The sequence below is a fragment of the Rhipicephalus microplus genome, chromosome 2 (genome assembly GCF_043290135.1).
Source record: "Rhipicephalus microplus isolate Deutch F79 chromosome 2, USDA_Rmic, whole genome shotgun sequence".
NCBI lineage: Eukaryota > Metazoa > Arthropoda > Arachnida > Ixodida > Ixodidae > Rhipicephalus > Rhipicephalus microplus.
This window is the reverse complement of record NC_134701.1, coordinates 281,422,031-281,443,511: the sequence shown is the minus strand read 5'-3', so window position 1 is coordinate 281,443,511 and position 21,481 is coordinate 281,422,031. Positions and strand designations below refer to the sequence as shown.

The 21,481-nt window shown below is 44.9% G+C and overlaps 1 protein-coding gene across 2 annotated transcripts in view; it reads right to left on the bottom strand.

The window, feature by feature from the left end:
• The window catches only part of LOC119163214 (lysosomal alpha-glucosidase), a 28,928-nt gene extending 10,034 nt beyond the window's left edge, over positions 1-18,894 (bottom strand). The window contains exons 1-13 of one of the 2 annotated variants that reach the window (XM_075882137.1): positions 18,833-18,894; positions 18,683-18,802; positions 17,075-17,151; positions 14,286-14,593; positions 10,871-11,019; positions 9,202-9,367; positions 8,551-8,647; positions 6,351-6,589; positions 4,969-5,100; positions 3,817-3,927; positions 3,626-3,742; positions 2,767-2,972; positions 959-1,092 (exon numbers count right to left, since the gene is read on the bottom strand). In XM_075882137.1, the coding sequence (XP_075738252.1) occupies positions 959-1,092; positions 2,767-2,972; positions 3,626-3,742; positions 3,817-3,927; positions 4,969-5,100; positions 6,351-6,589; positions 8,551-8,647; positions 9,202-9,367; positions 10,871-11,019; positions 14,286-14,593; positions 17,075-17,151; positions 18,683-18,741 (1,795 nt within the window). In that variant the 5' untranslated portion in view covers positions 18,742-18,802; positions 18,833-18,894. The remainder of the gene's footprint in view (positions 1-958; positions 1,093-2,766; positions 2,973-3,625; positions 3,743-3,816; positions 3,928-4,968; positions 5,101-6,350; positions 6,590-8,550; positions 8,648-9,201; positions 9,368-10,870; positions 11,020-14,285; positions 14,594-17,074; positions 17,152-18,682; positions 18,803-18,832) is intronic. The other variant, XM_075882138.1, reaches the window with a different exon arrangement.
• Between the last annotated feature and the right edge of the window lie 2,587 nt (positions 18,895-21,481).

Sequence of the window (21,481 nt, the reverse complement as noted above, 5' to 3'; positions counted from 1 at the left end):
TTTTGCTTGTAACCAGCCCGTTACACGACCACTTCTTTGCGAATGCGGCTAACCGCTGACCGTTCAACCAGAGAGGCTTAGCCAGAGAGGCTTAAAGAATTATGCGGTGGCTCCTTATAGCCTTCTGCACGCAGCCAACTTTAATGGGTTAGGTGATTATATAGCACCAAAACACTTGATAATTTTACATGTTAAAAGTTATTATATTTGCGCCGCAGCGCTGGTCAAGTTTTATTTAAAATAAAACGAATATGTGTGCATCCATGATCATCATCATCGGTGAACGTAAACTTTTACGTACGAACGTAAAGGTTCCCGTATGTGTAGCAAAACGCTGCTAAATCTCGGGCACCGGTAACACGGTAAACGTAAACCGGTAACACGGTAACGTAAAAAAGTATACGTACAAGCTGAAACTCCTATACTGCCTTGCTCAAACCGGAACGTCAACCTTCCCGCGTATTTTAGAACCTTCTGAATAGATCGCGTGCCTGACGCAAACAGTAGTTTTGTTGTTTAAGCTACAGCGTGGCCACCAACAATAACGCTGGAATATTTGGGGCCATGTGTATAAATGTCGATGCTCTTTACCGCTGATCAGATTATTGACTGTCGATGACTGTGATTACCACTATCAGTGTATGTACAGTGTGTATCACTGGTAGCCAGACAGACAGACAAAGAACTCTAATGAGGTCCTCAGGGACTAGCCGAGAAGGACCCGCCGGCGCCCTCATCTCGTCGCTGGCTGCTCCCATGTCGTAATCAGGTACTTTGACTTTTCATTTTCGGGGCACGACTTTGCCCAACCGAGACTTCCGCCTTTGACAGCCCGACTGTTTCCTGCTTTCTCGTTACAGCCATGCGACAATATCGCACCGAATGTTCAGCGCACGTCGTCAATGAGAGCGGGAGAGAAAAATAAACGTTTGATCTAAACAGCGCAGCATTAGCTTACTCGGCACGCTGCGCCTCAAATCGTGCCAGCTCGAGGAGGTGTCGCCCGACCACTGGCCCGACCATGCCCCCTGACCGGGGCTCGTGGAGCGGGATATTACGAAAGGCCGCTTTCCTCGGATGTCGACCAAGGCTCTGCAATGAAGGAGAGGGCAAGAGTGGTCACTTAAACTGAGATTCATTGCATCTATTGTAAAATGTCCTTCAATTCATTCATTAGTATAAATCGAACCACACGGTGCACGCTAGGATCGGACTACTGCCAGGCTGCGATTTGCACCGGCGGAATAAAGTTTGAAATACGTTTTGTGATGATGCGTGATAATTAGAGAAGCGACAATATTAACTACAAAAAGCGTAACACGATATTACACCATTGGTGCCATTGGAGCCATAATTTGAAAATGTATACAGGACAGAATTTACCCACGTTAAGCGTGCGATTACATATATACCGTGATGATTCCGACATTCAGCTGCAGTGAAATCACGACACAAAATACCTCTTTAGGGAAGGAAAATAAGACAACCACTCGTTCCGCCACCTTGCGAGTTCACGCAGAGATCATTTGCAATAAAGACCTCTTTCTTCATATTATGTATTTTGCCATTTAATGAGACTCTACCAAATAAACCATCGACTAGAACTTCGACCTCCATCAGGACTTCGTCGACGTGAAGCTTCGCTTCTTTGTCGCCTTTGGTTGGGGGTTGTTTTCACAAAAGCATATACAACCCTCATCGGATTGACCGACAATGCGGAATGCGACGTCTGCTGCACCAAAGAAGACATCGACTATCTGATATGCCATTGCCCTCGATTTGCCTCTGAAAGACAGAAGCTTTCGGATGCATTGCGACAATTGGACGATCGGCCACTATCTATGCAGATGCTACTGGAACACCATCCTCGCCTTCCGTCGGCTCAAAAAGCAGTAAAAGCTGTCTCGTGCTTTTTGAGGACTACAGGCCTACGTGACCACCTTTAACTTTTGTGTAGTGTCACCGCTACATACGCGCCAGCCCATTGACTGACGATCCTCTTTTTTTTCTCTCTCTTCTCTTTCCTCTCTCTCTCATCTTTATGCCCCCCTTCCCATTCCCCCAGCGTAGGGTAACAAACTGTGCCTGGTTAGCCTCCCTGCCTTCTCTCTTGTTGTACATGTCCCCCCCCCCCTCCCCTCATGCACACCACATACGCTAAACAGTGCTCGCTTTTTATATTAGATATCCACAGAGAAACTGAAGTCCACCTGTGTAAAATGTTGAATTCATGTGCCATCAACGTACGCCAAGTTGTACGATTCGCAGCTTCCCCCGTTCTTCCAAAGATAAACAGATTAAGATAGAGCGTACTTGTTCACTGTGCCCGATGTACAATGAAATCGTACAATGAAAATGCAGCCTCAATGACGTCTGCACACGTTCGCTGCGAAGAAAGAACGTGACGATGATAGGACCAAACTTTTTTTGTTCAGCACAGCAGTTCACTGATCTGGAACAATTAGTTATGATCACACACATGCTACCGTCGCGCCAAACTCGCTTTTTTGAAAGTTCTGGCGTTTTGTCGTGCATTTTTGTTTCTCACATTATTGTCATGCAATTGGCAGCGCTTCGAAACGTTCTGCCGGACTTCACAACACTCGGAATCGGCCCCAAAGACAATAGTTCTCGAAGTTTTCAGACAATTTCCTTCGAGAGCACTTACGAATTGCAATGCTGGCGACAGCTTATAGGCTACGTGGCGAGTACTGGCGCAGTCATTGCGCCACGACCGACGGTCTTTGTCTAAGTGCGAACACGAACCTGTACGTAAGGATCGCCTCGAGATGCGCATAGACGTTATGCAAGTCGTAGTGTTTCGACAGGTGATGTTGGTCACTCATGCAAAGAGTCTTCATGGACAGCTCCTCGCCACCGGGCACGTAGGGTGGGGGGTTCGTCACCTCTTCCGACGGGCACCCGGTGCCACCCTCGTGGAAGTTCTCGAAGTTCGCCGGCTCATTCATGTCCTGGACGCCAAAAAAGAAAAAAAACCGTTATTTTAACGTCAACGCATTACACGAGAAGGGAGCGAATGTGAGTGAAATTATTCTATCGCCTGCTACTCCCTCAGCAAAGGGAAAATAAAGTGGCTAGGTGCGTGTAGGCTCTTGTTGTAAAGGGCATGGAAGTGTATAAGACGCAGAGCAACGAATCTCTCTTAAGGAAGGACACAGCAACCGCGCAGCACTGAGAAATATTAGTTTTTCCACGATGCCGTGGCCCGGGCTCTTCTTTGGCGTAAACGTCGTGAATCATGTCGGAGACTTTCGTTCTGGGTGTACCAGCTGTCGCGGCCCTTCTCAATACCCTACCAAAACGGCAGAGGGCAACACAAAGAAAAAAGAAAACATACAATGCGTATAATAGGAACAACCAAGGCGTAAAAGCAGGAACACGTGTCTTACTAACTGAGGCAGGAGAGAGCAAGGAGGATCATTGATAACGAAGGCGATGCCAGTGTGGTCTGACACTACATAACTGTGACACTACATAGCTGGAGGGCCTCTATCAGGCATCCCACTCCACATAGAAGCGTTAGGTCTGTTCACTATGTACCAACACACCACAAATGGATCAGTTAGAAACACACACACGCTTTAACAGATCTTGAAATGCTTACGATCCACGCTCCATCGAATGGAATAGCCTCATGAAAGCTTCGGAACTGCTTCGTCCAGTACTTCCCGGCCAGTGGATGCGAGAAATCCGGAAACACGCTGCTGTCTTCGTTCCAGACCTGCGTGTCATGAGGTACCGTATACTTAATGACAACCGACGCTAAACCACAGAGAACAAGCCTTCTTCGCTCACCTTTCCATATTTTATGTCACCTGCGCTGCTTTTGACGAAGATGTCCATTTGGACTCCATCGTCGAACGGCGGGTACGTTCCGGGAACTTCTGCGCCGCTTACCGCTGGGTCCTGCGAAAGTCGTGTGTTCACACGTGCCTTGACGCGACAGTGCAGCAACGCAGCAGCGTCTAAATCGGGGCCTCCACACGAAGCCTCGATTTGACGTCACAGCATGTTGCTCGCGATGCGCATTGGTTAGGCGCGCACGTGCCACGTACATAAAAGGCAGTTGTGATGCACACAGTGTTTGATGGCTGCAGATGGTGTTTTACTTACATCATACAGAGACAATTATGCGCCATGATTTGTAAGTCACACGCACGCACTTCAGTTCATTTGTTATCTTATCATCCCACTTACACAGAGCGGTCGCTTTCAAGTACAACTTATCAGAAGAAAGTGATGAATGAAAACATTGTTTGATAGTTAATATTACAATTATTGCGCTCATGTTCACTAGCAATCCTCCCAAATTAACTACAGTTGTGATAGTTGCCCTTAACTGTCCTCCTCTCTTATTCTTGTACCGCAGCACTTCAATGCGTGAATCCATGTTATGCAGTGATTTCCGCTGGTACTATTCAACAAAAATAGCCACACTTCCCCCCACATAACCCCGAGATGTCCTTACTATAGCAACAAAGGTGTATGAATGCCCTGTTGAAATTACCGTTCGAAACAAACTCGAGTAGCTCGTTGCCGGTGATTCGTCCCTCTATACATCTGGTATATATCTGCCCTATCTATGTCAGTTCTTACTACGGGACAACACGCAGTTTCCAATTCAATTCAATTCCATTCGATTCAATTTTTATTTTTCCAGATTACACGTTCTGGATGGTTCCGCTGAGTTAAAAGCTACATAAGTAGCTTGACGAGACCCGACGACCAGACTATACTAAATTATACAAGGCAGTAACGACAAGCAGTTCCGTGCATCGGCAAGAAAACCAATAAGTAAAACAATTAAAATAGAAATATCATAATTACTTATACATAGGGTAATTTGCAATAACCTCTTTCCACTTGGTTATGAAAAAAATTCGCACAACTAAACTGCAAGTATACTTTTAACGCTACAAGGTTTTGTAATGGAAGGCTCGCACTCACGAAGATGAGGATATAGCGCCTGCCTCCAGCATGAACTTCTCTCACAAACTCCGGCAGCCCGGCGAATGCTTCCGTGTCGTATGTGAAGCCGTTATGTCTCTCCATTGAGTCGATGTCATTCCATTGGGCATCCTGTAGTTACCCGTGAAAATAAGGCGAAAAAACATTGATCTTATTAATGTCTTCGCTACAAATAAATTAATAATGGCGTTAGAGTTTCTCCTTTGATATAACAGGCAGTTTCAAGCTTTTTTCTAGTTTAACTTCCCGCAGGGATTGCCTTAAATTTACCTCAATGCTAAATAAACGTTCATGCTTTCTTCGAGCCAATGCTCAAAAGGATGTGTGAATATGTCGATTCTATCAGTCATTTAAAACATGAGAGTGATCCTTTGAAAGCAAGTGCGAATAAGATGTAAATTTAAAGGGAAGGAGGGCAGTTAACGCTGTCTTTTTAATTTAAATAATAAATAAACGAAGGAGTTAACACCATTCTTGGCGATGGCTGCCCCTTTCCACTTGGTTATTTAAAAAATCAAAAACAAAATTACTTGACCCTCCTGCCCTTCGTTAAATGAGCAACTTTGCACTCGCAAAAAGTTCTGACATGTTCAATTTTTTTTTACAACATCTCTTTTCTCTCATCCTTTATCCCCCTTACCCCCTTCCCCAGTATAGGGTAGCCAGCCGGTCTGAGAACTGGCTAACCTCCCTGTCCTTCCACATTTATTCCTCCTCCTCCCCCTCCTCTGACATGCTCGAATGAATGTAACGTTGGTATGACTAAGAGCATTCTTCAATTACTTCTTATAATACTGTGATTTTCTATAAGCCGACTCTCTTGAGTGCTGAGCGGTGAATATCGCCATAACCATGGCAAGCGATATATATGCAGTAAATCCGACTCAGACATGTAATCTTTTGACCCTGCCCTTCAAAAAAGTACTGATTCATCAAGCGGCGTGGTGTACTGTGGATGGGTGTACTGCGGTGTACGTGGTGTCAGTGCCGTAGCCAGGGGGTGGCACATCAGGCACGTGTCTCCCCCCCCCCCCCGATTTTTTTTCGCCATAGCATACAGAGCAAAAATAGACCACCATGTCAGAAAAATGCCCCCCCCCCCCCAAAAAAAAAAGGAAAACGTTCCTGCCTACGCCCCTAAGTGGTGTATTGCGGAGGTGTACTGGGCGCTGTGTATGTGATGTACTGGGAAGGGTAGTGGAGGGGTCAGTAAACTTCACTTAGCAGTCGACACTGGCCCAGCGGCCTTTTCTCTGTGCCCTGTTTCGTTCGCGCTATACGTCTCATTATGACCAAGTAATTCAGAAGAATTGTTAGCAGGGCTTCCGTAACAAGTTGAAGTATAGGAACCGTGCACTCACCAAGGGTATGCCGTCGAGTATGTTGTTCTGCATGACCGCTCGCGTGTTGTTAAGGCTTTCGTAACCGTAGCGGCAGAGGTGGAAGCCGAGACTCCAGTATGGGGGCATGGCGGGGAAGCCCACCACACGTTGGTACTGCTGCACCACTTTCGAAGGCGTGGGGCCCACGAACACGAAGAAGTCGAACACACCGCCGAGAGCACGGAATGTGACCGCCGGAGTTGGTTGCAGTAGGGCCTCTGTAGCAAGGATTGATTTTTTAGATGTATTTATGCGTTTTCTAGCGCCTTCAACTGTGATTTGCCTGGTGGTTATCTGAACTCTAAGGTTCTGAGCCATGGTGTTCGTAGCGCTGCATCAAGCCCACTTGTTTAAAGGGTCATGAAAGAGCAGAACTATTTTTAGCGTATTAGCAAAGCACAATTTCACACACCCGAAAACTCAGCTTTTATCCCATGGTAATAAGGGTTGCAGCGCAAGCACGAAGGTGCTAGAAGAAACGTGAAACGAAAGGCGAGGCAAGGAAAGCAAAGAGGACAACAAAAGGTGCTAGAAGAAACGTGAAACGAAAGGCGAGGCAAGGAAAGCAAAGAGGACAACACGAGTTGTCCTCTTTGCTTTCCTTGCCTCACCTTTCGTTTCACGTTTCTTCTAGCACCTTCGTGCTTGCGCTGCAACCTTTATTACCATGGATTCTAACCAACTAGCCCAAATAGCCGTTCTTCTTCAGCTTTTATCATGACACGACACCTGATAAGCGAGAAAGCGTGCGAAAAATAAAATCTGGGTAGAGACGCCACCTTGAGATTCTCGCACCAAACACCGGAATGTCACATAGTCTTGAAGGCAGCTACTGGGTTCTACGTAGCTTATAACCAATAAAAATGAAGTAGATTGTCATTAGCGGGCATCATAGACCTAGAATATGGTGTTAAAAAAATTCCATCAAGCCAATGTTGAAAAATACGATACATATATTTCGAAGTTTTCGATGTCACACCCGGAGGTTTCGATGAGAAATTTAGAAGTGAAATGTCAGCCTCGATTTTCTTTGCTAATAAAGAACTTATAATAGTGAAAACTGGGGCACTCGAGTTACCAGTGTGCAGTTCGTCTATATAAACCAAGTCGATGTTTCGTTTCAGTGTCCCCTTGACGCGAAGCCAGTACTAAAAAAACATTTTCGGAGCTAAAATTTAACAAAAAATTATCGATGTATAAATACGCATAGATATCGCATAATAATATGACCAAGGCGAGTTATACGCATGAAAACCGTAAGCGCATCGGCTTCCTTAAAGCCTGCTGCGTGAATTGTACGATAATTCCCTTTCGGTAAGTTTACCGTACTTTCTTTCTAGAGTTACGGCACTTGGCTGTTCAAGGTCACGGGTTTGATCCCCGTCACGTCGGTCGCATTTTGATGCAAGCGAGTCGCTAGAGGCACGTGTACTGTGTGTTGTCAGAGTGCGAATAAGAACACCAGATGCTCACAATTTCCTGAGCCGTCCACTACGCGGCAGGCCTCGCGATCATATCGTGGTTTTGGTACATCAAATTGCCGATGTTGTTATATTGCTAAACATTGAAAACGAAATGCGATTACATGTGAACATATACTGTTTGTTAGTCGTTCAAAGCTGTCTTGTGCTTTTTTGAGGACTGCAGGCCTACGTGACCACCTTTAATTTTTGTGTAGTGCCACGGCTGCATACGCGCCAGCCGATTGACTGACAATTCTGTTTTTCTTTTTCTCTCTCTTTCTCTTCTCTTTCCTCTCTCTCTCTCATCTTTATGCCCCCCTTTCAATTCCCCCAGCGTAGGGTAGCAAACCGGGCATGTGCCTGGTTAACCTCCCTGCCTTCTCTCTTGTTATTCATCCCCATTGTTATTGTAATTCGTATGGTGTTGAATTGGTGCGTTCGCGCTGTAGTCTTGCACGGTGTTTTTAATGGGCTATTCAAGACACTGTGTAGGAGTCCCCACTTTTGTTAAGTCCGAATGTAGGGCAGCGCCAGAACAGAGGCGTCGTGGTCAAAAAGTATATGTGAAGGTATAGTTCCATATGCGAACCTTGCCGACTACACCTTTCAATAAATTTAGGATCGTAAGGAAATCAGTTAAATTGAGGAAGTTTTCATCTCACTGTGGTATGTTTTCGCAAAAGCCTGCAGCTATATATTTCAAAACTTGCTCTTACCCATGAAGTTGCTGTTGTGTAAAAACACGCCGTGACTTAGACCGCCTTGCTCAACGACCAAGTAGAAAGGATGTGATCCATACAAGTTCTTGTTTTCCTGCGTAAAAAAAAACGAAAAAAAAACATTGGACTGGTGCACCGGCGAAGGTTTGATGCTGAAGTGGCAACAATGAAGTATGAGACCGCTTCAGTAATGAGAACAAGGAGTGCAATTGTTTAGCATTCTCCGCGAAAAGATGGCACCGCTACCTACCCACATACAAAATGACGCAGTCCATACATGAGTGCACCACAGTTATTTATCGTCAGCCAAACTACGCGGGAACGATGCACGGGGACGAAATGAGAAAAGCGGGGGGAGAGAAACGCTACATATATAGTTGCTTGCACTCCACCACAAACTTTTTTAATAGTCGCAAAGACCTGTTGACTTGATGTACTGCGATTTTCGTTCAATACACATGTTGTTGTACGCGAGCCATGCATTAAAGCTTCAGATGCGACCGTTTGTTGCTTCTTTCGTGACTATTTCCAGTTACTGGAGATCGCTTGCCCGTATAGTTTGCTAGAATAACAGTCGCGAGTTGTGTGCGGCTCGTGCAACTATATACGATTTCCTCGCGGACACTGCCGTAAGGAGCAAACACTTGCCGTGACCGGCCTGTCTCTGTTGAAGAGGATCTGGCTGGTCCAGTTGAGGCTCCTGCGGAGGGGACCCCAGTGCTGCCCTAAACCGTACAGCACGTCCGAGGGCAGCAGCGTCGACAGCTGCAGGAAGCGGTCGGTGAACACCAGGCGCGACAGATCCGTGTGGAAACTGCAGTCAGCCGCATAGAGTCGCTTTACATGTATGCCAAAATGTTCGTTAGGTATGTGCAGGGTTTTGGGTTGTGAATTAGCCTGACACCATTTTTGTTTCGTTTTTGAAACTCTGAGCCACATTGTTTCATAGGCCGTATTGATTCGCTGGGAACACATTTCACATTCTAAATAGAGATTGATTGATTAATTTATATGTGGGGTTTAACACGCCAAAACCATTCATATGATTATGAGAGACGCCGTATTGGAGGGCTCAAAAAATTTCGAACAGCTGGGGTTTTTTAAAGTGCGCCCAAATCTGAGCACACGGGCTTAAAACATTTCCGCCTCCATCGGAAATGCATCCGCCGCAGCCGGAATTCGATCCCGCGATCTGCGGGTCAGCAGCCGAGTACCTTAGCCACTAGGCCACCGTGGCGGGGCACATTATGAATAGAGAGAGAGAGAAAATTAAACAAGTTTGCTGAAGGCATGCCCCTTGTGGTCAATCAGCGAATAATAAAGAAATCTTGTGCGTGATTTTCGTTGACTTAACGTAGTAAACTACAATGTACAGCGGGGTTGGAAGGAAGCCTCTCCCATGGAATGCAAACGTATGCGAAGCTAAGCGAAGACGCGCATGGTTTAGCACTGAAGAAAACCCCTTTGTGCTTGAGCGCCTGCATGTCTTCAACCTACAACTCGCCTCCCTCCTCCACTCGCCTCTGCTATGCGCTGCTACGCCCTTCCTCTTCCTTTCCCGGCTCCTTACCCTCACACCCCTCCCTTTCCCACCACATTACTTTACTTTACATTCTGAAACCTCTCCCCCTCCTTCTTTCCATCCTTCCCGCACTTACCTGCCCTCAACATCCCTTGCTATACTATACATGGCTATTTTATTATTTACCCTCTCGTTCCTCCTTTTCCTATGGACACTCCTCCTCATACCACTTCCCTCTCCTACTCCTAGCGGTACTCCCCTCCTCCTCACCGCCCGACCCTTCATGTGCCCGCCTTCTCATCCCATCACTCTTCTTCACCATCACCTCCCTTTCCCACCCTTTTGCTACGCTATACTGTACATGGTACACACTGAGATTTGCTTTACCCCTTCCGTCATCCTACTTCACCGCCACATCTCCAATTTGAGCTCATCTTTGACAGTTACGCTGTGAAAAACTGCATATACTCGTGCCCGAGCGCACGAGCTTTGACTGTTCTTTCATTGTTGCCAGCGAGCGACATGCAAACGATGATACCAGACTAATCAATGCGCAATTTTGTGTTCCGCGTCGGACTCTGAAGCTATCAGCCATGTCTTCAAGATTAGACTGGGTCAAATGAATGTCGAAGGAAGGAAGCGGATGGGCAGAAGGCAGTCACATAGCATACTCAGAAAATCATCTGGTTGGCCAGCTTTGGCGGGGCTATGGCCAAGTGAAATACAAAGGCCTAATATATTCGACACTCACAGCCTTCTTCGTTTTAAATCGAAGCAGCGCCATATACTACTCACATGCTCCACGTCCCATGAGCAGTACTACGGTTCACCGAGATGGCTCCACTGGGGCTCACGTTTACCGAATAGTCGCGCACACCGGCGAAGCTCCGGAAAGGAATACGTGGAACTGGAGGGACGAATCGCTTTTTGCCGGCATCCGTTATCTGCAACGAACGATGGTTTCACATGCTCGAATCCTCTTCGAGGTAAAACGATTGTCGTCGAAGCGAAGTGTTCGAAATCTTGCATGAAAGCTATCTGCTGTGCTTTCGAGGAATCATTCAGAGCAAGCGAGAACATTTTAACTGCTCGTGTGTTAAGTGGTGCGCTACTAAACAAGCAAAACACTTCCAAACGCCTCAAGGGCCCCCTAGCGTGTCCGCATATCCTTGTAGTATCTGAAGTGTAGAGACAAGTCTAACACATGTTTTTGTTTGTTTTTGCAGATCCTGAGTGTTTTTGTACGCAATGAACGTTACCATGACACGGAAATTAGAAAAAATACAACTGTCAGCTAGCGAAACGTGATAATAGCAACCGACCCCAGTGATATATAAATTAATAAAAAAAATTGACCACGTATACACGGGTGCTATGCTTCATTCAATATAATAATTACAAATATGAAGCTGTCAACGAATCCTTTTTATATTATATGACTGTTCAAGCCTATACTTATTTCAACACACACACATTTGATCGTCTCAGACAACTACAATATTATTATTAAAAAACCAGCATGTGGTTTCTTTATTATAGTTTACTAACTCCGTAAGCACATTATTTTTTGTGTAAGCCTACGAAGCTCTGAAGCTACGACGCAGAAATAATTTAGTCGAACCAGTTCGTATTAAAAATGAAGTTTTACACTTCAGCATCCTCGTTGTCTCGAATACTGTCACATGGTTGGCGTGATAGTTGATCACGTGCTCTGCATATCAAAGAAGACGAAGTACGTGGCTGTTAAAGCTCTCGAATACCCTGGGACTGAAAAACCTTTGTTTTTTTTTAATGCGAAGCATCTTTTAGCGAACTGTAACGACTTTGAATCTATCTATCTATCTATCTATCTATCTATCTATCTATCTATCTATCTATCTATCTATCTATCTATCTATCTATCTATCTATCTATCTATCTATCTATCTATCTATCTATCTATCTATCTATCTATCTATCTATCTAGCCGCTTACGTTTGGGTGCTCTCGTGGTCACCTCCTTAACTTGATGTGAACCAAATTTAGCATGGGAGGGGAAGATGATTTGGTGAATATGACGCACTGGTCAAGACATGAATAGTGTCACAATACCGTCGCGCACGTCGTCAAACACTTCCCGTCAGACAGTGGCACATACTCACGGGCGGGTGTGTGCCGCTGGTAAGCGGGTGTGTGCCACAGGTGATTGACACTTAGTATCTGCCCAGGAACGACGAGAACACACATTGGCAATTTTAACGCTTGAGCGTTAAGCAATAGCCGACATCGGTAGTGTCGACCCCACGAAAACGTAGAATAAATGTCAGTGTTCACAAAAACCTAACATAAGCAGCGTTGGCCACCCGATGAATGCGAATAATAAATGTCAGGGTCCCAGCAGGAATCGAACCAAAGCATTCTGCGTGGCAGTCAAGCCTTCTACCACAGAGCTACGCCAGGTCTCGGAACTACTTTTCTAATAGACTCTAACCTTCGTGAAACGTCAATAGTGGTTTCAGTGCTGCCTACCCAATTTTAGAAACATTACATATGTACTCCTTTATACAGCAGTCACGTCGGGTTAACGTCAATTGTGATGAGGTGCCATGCCCTGAAATTGATTTATGTAGCAGTATCAAGGGCCAGCATCTTCGCGAGCATCAGAGCTTCATATAAGCTTCTGGTGTTGCTCAAACACATTTCGAGCTGACATCGTTGTGCAAGTGGAAAACTGGTTATATAAAAATCTGCAACTCTTCAACATATGTCTCAGCGTGCAACATTTGTACATATATTTAGCGTCATTTTGTGACGTGTCGCTCAATAAAAAAATGCAACACGGCCACGTTCCCTCCGCGTGTTTCGCATAAAGGCGATTCCCAGATACGTGGGATCTGCCGAATTTTTCTTTCCTGTGAACTCTGCCATTGGTCAGCCAGCTTCGATGGTGCTTTATGCACAATCAGGATTGGTTAAGATGCTCTCTCAAGAAAAAATTGTGGTGGAAGATGATTCTGAGAATACCAGCCCAGTTGATTGCGACAGACCCTCGGAAATTCAGCTATTCCTGATCGACAATGTCTGCAGGGCTGTTGACGCCTCAAGAACTCTAGACTAAGGACGTAAGTCTTCGATAAGATCCTTGTAGTCAGATAAATCTCCTTCCCTTTTTCCCGGCAGTTAGCACGTCATATAAAACCACTCGTCATTCGAGCATCACGAAGCATATTAGTGTCTCATTCTACAGCTCGTTGGTGTACAGATATTGAATTTCAAAGATTAAACAAGACGAGGATCAAGAGTCGCAAACACGGCGCTGAATCCGCAGGAAAGTTTGCGAGGGGGTACGTCATTTCCTACGGGAGACAAGATGAATGGAATGTTAAGTTTATGTATAATTTTGCTTTACTTTTCAATCTTACCGACTTGTTAGAATTTTATTGTTTAGCCCTGATTGTACCACTGAGTTTCTCTTTAAACTGTTCATTTCGGTGTAGTCGGATTGTAAAGCAATTTTGTCTCTAAAATAAGTTACCGCCCGTATATCATTGCCGATCCCCCACGGTGGGCTGCGCCAAGTTAAGAAACAAGCAGCCAACCAACTGACAACCATATTTTATCACGTTTGCACGTAAATAAATGTAGAAGAAAACATAATCAGCGTACATGTTCGTTAAAACAATATCGCCACATACAATGCTAAGTCACAGTTTGATGGGTATATATATATATATATATATATATATATATATATATATATATATATATATATATATATATATATATATATATATATATATATATATATATATATATCTATATATATATATATCTATATATATATATATATATATATATATATATATATATATATATATATATATTTCATTATTGTGGAGCGAGAGCGAGGCCTCGCTGGCACACAAGCAGTATGCGTGCACTGATTTTATTTTCCTGTGTACACTCTTAATCAGACCCAGGTTAAATATTGTCCCTACCTGGGAATCCAGACAAAAATGTCTAGTTTTTTGGTTGCATCCAGCACTTGAGGCTGAACCGGATTGAGAGAAACATGCTAACGCAATAAAGAAAGGTTGTTATTCAACGCCACGCTTGTGTCCTCACTTCTTCGTCCTTTTCTAGCACTACTTCATCCTCCAAATATCTCACGAGGCCATGTCGTACCGCTGTGCCTTGCTAATTTCGTGTTGATATCACGAGAGGCGCTCACCCTTATCCGTACGGTATCCCTGTCATAGTAGATGACGTCGACGTCCACTTCCTGGACGTCCGCGTCAACGCCCGACGGTGTTCCCCGCTTGAGCCGCAGGCTGACTCGGTCGTTGAGCGTCCTCGTATTGACCACTTGGTATCCGTCGTGGTCTCGGCCAAAGTAGCAAAGGGGCACGCGACCGTGCTCCGCGCCATCTCTTAACGGAGACCAGCAGCAGCCTCGGTTCAAGCACGCGTCCCTGGTCGCTCCTGGCTCGGGATGGCAGTCGAATCGCTCGACCCTCCTCGGGAGCGAACACCTGTTGGCTGAGGAAAGTGGTAGTAGTATGCAGTTGGTGCCTTTCTTCGAGGCGGAATCAAACAGTACCAGGAGGGAATACATCCAAATGATTTAGAAAAAAATTGTGAATAACTTCCGAATAATGAACACCCATCCACACAGGAAAAATTCCGCCATATCCACGAAGTGAATGATGATGAGTGGGCGAAGCTCCGGAGGTAAACCTGGTAAACCATGAATCCTCTGTACATTTTGCCCACTCGATTTTATTACATTGCTCCCCCTAGCGTACGTCGCCGCACTAAATCGAACGATTGCCTTCAACCAATGACACGCGCCATATGTGACATCATTCCTATTTTATAAGATCTCGCGTCTTTCATCTACTACAAGTACCGCTTTCTAGTTTATAACATCTTGCATCTTTTCATCATCAGCTACAAGTACCACCATCTAGTAAACACTACAAGAACTAAACGAGAGGTGGCTACATACAGGAGACGGTACCGCCATCTAGTGAACACTGCAAGAACTAAACTAGAGGTGGCTACATACAGGGGACGGTACCGCCATCTAGTGAACACTGCAAGAACTAAACTAGAGGTGTCTACATACAGGCTACAGGGGACGCACAGCCCAAGCCCTAAGGAGCTTCGCCCCTAAAAAAAAAAAAAAGCCGCGTCCAGATTCGAGTATTCATAACGTCAGCAAGTCCATACATTTTACATTGCACGTATTGCAACATTGTTTGTACAGTCAAGCTCTCTTATAACAATACCGATTTTAGACAACATAGAGGTTATAACAAAGTGAAGCTGTTTCACCATCAACCTTCGTATGTTTTCTATGGCGAAATAGCCCGCTTACTACGATGCGCGCATCCAGCATTATTGGTTACAACAAGGAATTTTGGCTGCCGGGTGCCCGCTCCGGAAGGTAATGCAGCGCGAAACCCTTAAACGGAAAGAAAAAAAAAAGAAATCCGAGTCCCCGAGACACCGTCCACAATCCCAGCGTTTCCCTGCACCGCTTTGGATTCGCGGTATGCATTGCCGCTTTTCCGTTCTGATTTGTAGATTTCTCAACTTATCAGCGCATTCTCGAAAAGCTCCGATTTGTACCACGAATGTTGTCGCTAAAAACAAAATAATGCAACATATTTTCCTATATTACTGCATGATGGCCTTCGGTTGTCTATTTACGAGATTTTAAGAAAAATAGAAGATGGGTTTTTTTAATTATTCAAATTTCAGTGGAGTACACTTTTGCCAATATGAGAACTTTGAGGCAATATATAAAAATTTACATTTGCCCTACGGCAGCAATAATTTATGTACCTAATGAACACACTATATGCTTAAAGCGTGTCAAGTTTGAAAACGCTGCTGGCACTACTTTCGGAGAAAAGAAAAAAGGGGAGAATACGTAACTTATTTTAAACTGTCGCAAAATTAAACATTTTTAAAAGCTATGTAGCTAGGTCTACAAACTTGAAACCGTATGAATTCATTCTTAATTAGACATGCATTTCAGGTAAAAAATATCTTCCTTGAAACAAAAATATTTGTCTTTTTATAGCGTCTGAAATTTTCGAAAATGACAGGCGACGAAATCGGTGAATCGGTGACGAAATCGGTTGGTGAATTTTGACATTTTTTTTCCTCGTAAGTTATGCCGTTAATCATAAAACGAAGTTGACTTTCGGGCTACCTGGTGAGAGGTGCACGAAATATAAAATACTCAATGAAATCTAAAATATAAACTTTTGGACCCGTGTCGATCTTTCGTGGAATAACCCTTGTATAGTCTCAAGAGAGAGTTTACATCGGGCTCTCTTAGACCGAGGTTTCGCTGTGGCTGCGCTGCGAGTTTCGCGCTGGCCTGACGGCTTTCTCTCTTTTCGACATACAAGAAAATTACAGAGAACTATTAATACAGAGCTTCGCTGCAAAGAAGTAAAAGTAAATATCAAAATCTCACAGTCTTTTTCAGGTGTACGAAGACACGGAATTCACACACACAAGCAAGAAACACCAACAACAGAAAAAAAAATGCCGCCATATCCACGAAGTGAATGATGATGAGTGGGCGAAGCTCCGGAGGTAAGCCTGGTAAACCATGAATCCTCCGTACATTTTGCCCACTCGATTTTATTGCAACGCTCCCCCTAGCGTACGTCGCCGAACGATGACACGCGCCATATGTGGCATCATTCCTATTTTATAACACCTCGCATCTTTCATAATCAACTACACGTACCGCCGTCTAGTTTATAACATCTTGCATCTTTTGGACGGACGGACGTACGGACAGACGGACGGATATGGCTGTACCCTTTAGATCGGGCGGTGGCTAGCGTAATACTTAGAACTGAACGAGAGGTGGCTACATACAGGGGACGCACAGCCCACGCCTTAAGGAGCTTCGCTCCTAAAAAGATAGCTTTGCTGAAACTAGAGTGCTATAAATACTATAGTGGTAGTGAGAGGTCCAACTGCGCAGCATACCTGTGTCGTGTCCATGACGGCCGATTTCTGTCGATAGTTCTGCGGAAAGTGTAGGGTCGCCCAGACAAACGATCACTCTGTCGACAAGGCAGAAGAAAAAATAGCGACGAGGGATTGAATAACATTTATACGACGCGCATCTTGACACTGTAATATCATGATATGATTTGAGTCTTTTCGAAAGTATAGGAAAATGTTCAAGCGTTTTTTTTTTCTTGCACAGAGTCATAAAGCAAGTCTTTCTGTACATATTCGTACTACTCTTAGACACTATGATACTCAGAAATATATGGAACGCATGGTCCCAGGCACGAAGTATAATGCACTACCAAACGTTTTTTTTTTTTCCTCGAGTCAATAATTCAAACTCTCTTGTAACGGACGGGGGAACAGCTGCTCAGAGCGTCTGATGAGTGACTACAAGTCAGAACGGCTGATTGTGCGAGTAATTCGCGATACTTGAATTACGAGCACGTAACTAGGTGGGGACTCAAGATGACAAGGACATGTGGTTGTCCCTATCTTCCGTGCATCGTTAAGCACTTGCGTTTCGAGTATCTCTACAGCAAGCCGTGGTCACCTATAGGCCGAAAGGGTTGTTCCTTGTTAAGGACCATTCTATAAGTGCTCACTCAAGCCTGTCAGACACTTGGAGGGACTATTCTTTTGTTTTATATGCAAAGGGAGATGTTGACACCCAAGTAAAGCCTATCGTTGGTAATGCAGGCGAAGCGAGGTTTGACTAAGCGATGATAACAGTGTTTGGCTGATTAGATATGGGTTGAATTGTCCTAATGCAAGAAATAAATGTGACCGATATTTTAGGAAACTGGTGCGCAGATCATCGTAGCACCAGACGCCGAAGCGTGTCCAGTTGACCCGTAGAAACCACGCGTCCGTTGGCGAACTCCTTCAATCCGTCCGCTTTCACGAGACGTACGATTACATTTCTTCAGGTCTGATTGCATATGCGAAGATAGCTTTATCAAGTTTCGTAGCGGCTATTTTTCGTGGCCATAATGGTGGGCCGATGCTAGTGTCACACCAACGTGCACTACTGGCGAGTATACGGACATTAAGAAAAGACAGTTTGGCGCTAACAAGAAGTTTCTCAAGAAAAAAAAAAAGAGACTATTAAGTGTAGATATTTAAGAAACACTAAAGAGAAACAGTGAATTAATTTGGACTGGCTCGTTATACTTTAAAAACTCTGGTGTCGTTAATTTAACCATCATATAGGATTATATAGTTATAGAAGAGAAAATAATGATCAGGTTCACTTTATTTTTGCTGTCGCGCCAAAATCCGTTTAGACATTCCTGTCTACAAAGACGCAGCGTCACACTTGAACCCTAGGAACAGACGCTGGCGCAAATCCAAGACAGAGCTAACGTTACAATAATTGCTTGGTTTTGTCCCCAAATAATGATATGATTGCGAGAGACGCCTTAGTGGACTGCTACAAAAATTTCAGGCGACCTTCGAGTCAGCAGCTGAGTGCCTTAGCTGCTAGACCACCACGGCTGGTGCGAAATGTGACAGTTACCATCGATGAACGCAGACGTTGTTACGAGTAAAGAAAGTAAGCGAGCGTCTGCCCACTCTTACCCGATCCACAGAAAGCTGAAGAGGAAGAACGTGTCTCTGAATTCCGGCAGCATTTTCATCGCACGAAGGCGCCCGTCGAAGTGCTCCTTGAAGAAAGACCCGTATATACCGCTTCGCTTATGACTACCGCTTCGCTTACCGCTTCGCTTACCCTTACACCGCTCGTCTATAAGTTGCAGTCCACTCCACGCTCACCGATATGAAGTGAACGCACATAATGCTGCTATCGCTCGGGCTCCCCCACGTTGCGGCAAGTGTTGGAACACGTGCGTAGAAAAGAACGGGCACGACGTGAAACGGAAAGAAAAATAAAGTAATAAAGCTGACTGTTCAATCAGCCCTCGCTTCATGAATTCGCCGTATCTCTTGGTGCACTGAGCATATTTCCGCGATAGCGTATACGATGGTGATGGAGAGCTGTCGAGCTTTTGAATGCGAGTTGCACGAAAATCTTGTTCAAGGATTTCCATTCGTCAGAAGTCGCGGTACGTGGCAATAGTGTAACTGTGCCGCCTATATATGTGCATTGTGAATTAGATAACGTAAGCGGTAGCTATTCTGAGCGTATACACACTTCCTTCCTCATTGATTTGCAGTTACTATCTGTTGCAACCACATCATAGGATGACGTTTCGAGAAATATAATTTCATTGAGGAACAGGGCCAAATGGCAAAGGTACGACAGACACATTGGCGAGGGAAATCATTGAAGCTTAGGAAGAAAGAAAGATAAAAAAATATTAGGCATCGTTGGAACTGTTCGATAATAAAATGACACTTTTTGAATTATCACGCCAATGGGTTTGCAACAGGTTGTGATTTTGGCATGAAACATGCGTGTTAGGGTCTTTGCTCTTTATCTAAAACTTTTTTCTTTTATTTTCACCTGCTCGCGTATACACAAGTCACCAGCGCATGAAAATGAACATTTAAAGTTTAAAGCCGGCGCTGGGTACGTGAGTGTCCAGTCGAGATGTTCTGTTTTATTTTGACAGTCACTCAGTTCATACCTGAGTACTGCTCTCATTTGATTGTAACATAGCTGTAAAGCTGTTTTCGGCTATCTTCGTAGCGAAACCAAAGTTCTTTTTTTACAGCGACCGTTTCTCAATGGGCGAAATGCAAAGAGCGCCTGTGTACTTGGATTTAGCTGCACGTTAAGAAGCAAAGGTGGTCGAAATTGATACGGACTACAGCATGAGGTCGCACCTCGCAATCACATCGTGATTTGGGCACGCACTAAAACTCCAGCAATCATTAAGCAGCCTTTTAACGCCACCCCAATATGATTTAGGTGTCACAGTATTCGTTTCCTCTGGATGTGAGCACTTATACCATACAGTTTTGATTGATTGATTGATTGATTGATTAATATGTGGGGTTTAACGTCCCAAAACCACCATATGATTATGAAAGATGCCGTAGTGGAGGGCTCCGGAAATTTTTACCACCTGGGGTTTTTTTAAACGTGCACCCAAATCTGAGCACACGGGCCTACAGCATTTTCGCCTCCATATAAAATGCAGCCACCGCAGTCAGGATTCGATCCCACGACCTGAGCGTCAGCAGCCGAGTACCTTAGCCACTAACCACGGCGGAACCCCCATACAGTCTTGAGGGGTATAATCGAGGCGCCAATGAAACTCGAGCCCACGCCGAATCCCGAGCTTCCTAAGAGCGAGTCTTGTCTGAGATGCAAATCCGACTGAAGAAAACGTGCACGGAAAGTCATGTTGCTGGACCTAGCAGCGGAAACAGATCATGTTTGGGAGGGGGACAAAATTGTGCTTAACGATTAGCGGTACCAATTACACTAAAACCAAGCTGTAGATAGATTATCAGATGCATAACTGATTCGTGGAACTAGTCCTGCAATGAACAAGAGATGGCGCTCCACACTTTATTTGTTCTAGAGTGTCTCGATGCAGCGGAGCATCGATTCACCCTATATTGGTTCGTATCTATTACACGCGCGAACTTTCTTCGTCCTTGTCCTTCCCACGTTTGCCGCGCACCCCCCCCCCCCCTTCCTCTTTTTCTTCAGAAGATGCACCTCATACAAAAAACTTCTGCGGACGGCCCTTGATCTTGACCATGTTTTTTTCGACTGCTGACCCGAAGATAGCGGGGTCGGTGTGGCGGCCGTATTTACATATAGTAACGCTAGAGGCACTCGTACTTAGATTAGGTGCACGTTGAAGGGATATCCAGAAACACTTTTTTGATTCAGCGTGGTCAGAAAACGCTGCCATTGGTAGCTGAGGCTCCTGCAAACGTGTGAGCCAAATTAACATTATAGCGTCAGCACCCAGCCTGCAATCTGCAATGAACTCTCAAAGTCAGGTAGACATTGTTCTTTTTTACGAATGATGCTATAAACCCAAATGAGCGCATCGTTTACCCAAAGTCAACAGTCATGGGCTGATTCTAGTATCGTGTGCTGCATAATTACTGTGGCCGCCGCGGGATGCCGCCACGTGCCCTCGCGATGACCCTGAAAGACGTGCGTTCGAATGAAAAAGGGCAAGTGCTCAAGGTCATGACGTGCACTTCGGAAGGACGTGCCTTCTTGCCCCTTTGTCATCGCCCTCCCTGTGCCGCTTTCGGCGCGCTCATTGATACGAAATGCCAGAGAAAGCGTTTGATGCTCCGCCAGTATACTCGACAGATCCTCAAAAATTTTGCGGCAGTTCATTAGTGATGCACTGTGCTCTTATTAATGAAGCCATTCGACAATCACTGGGAAAGCTGTTGTAGGGCCCCTTTAAACCCCAACAGTTATTGCTGTGCTTCCTCTTG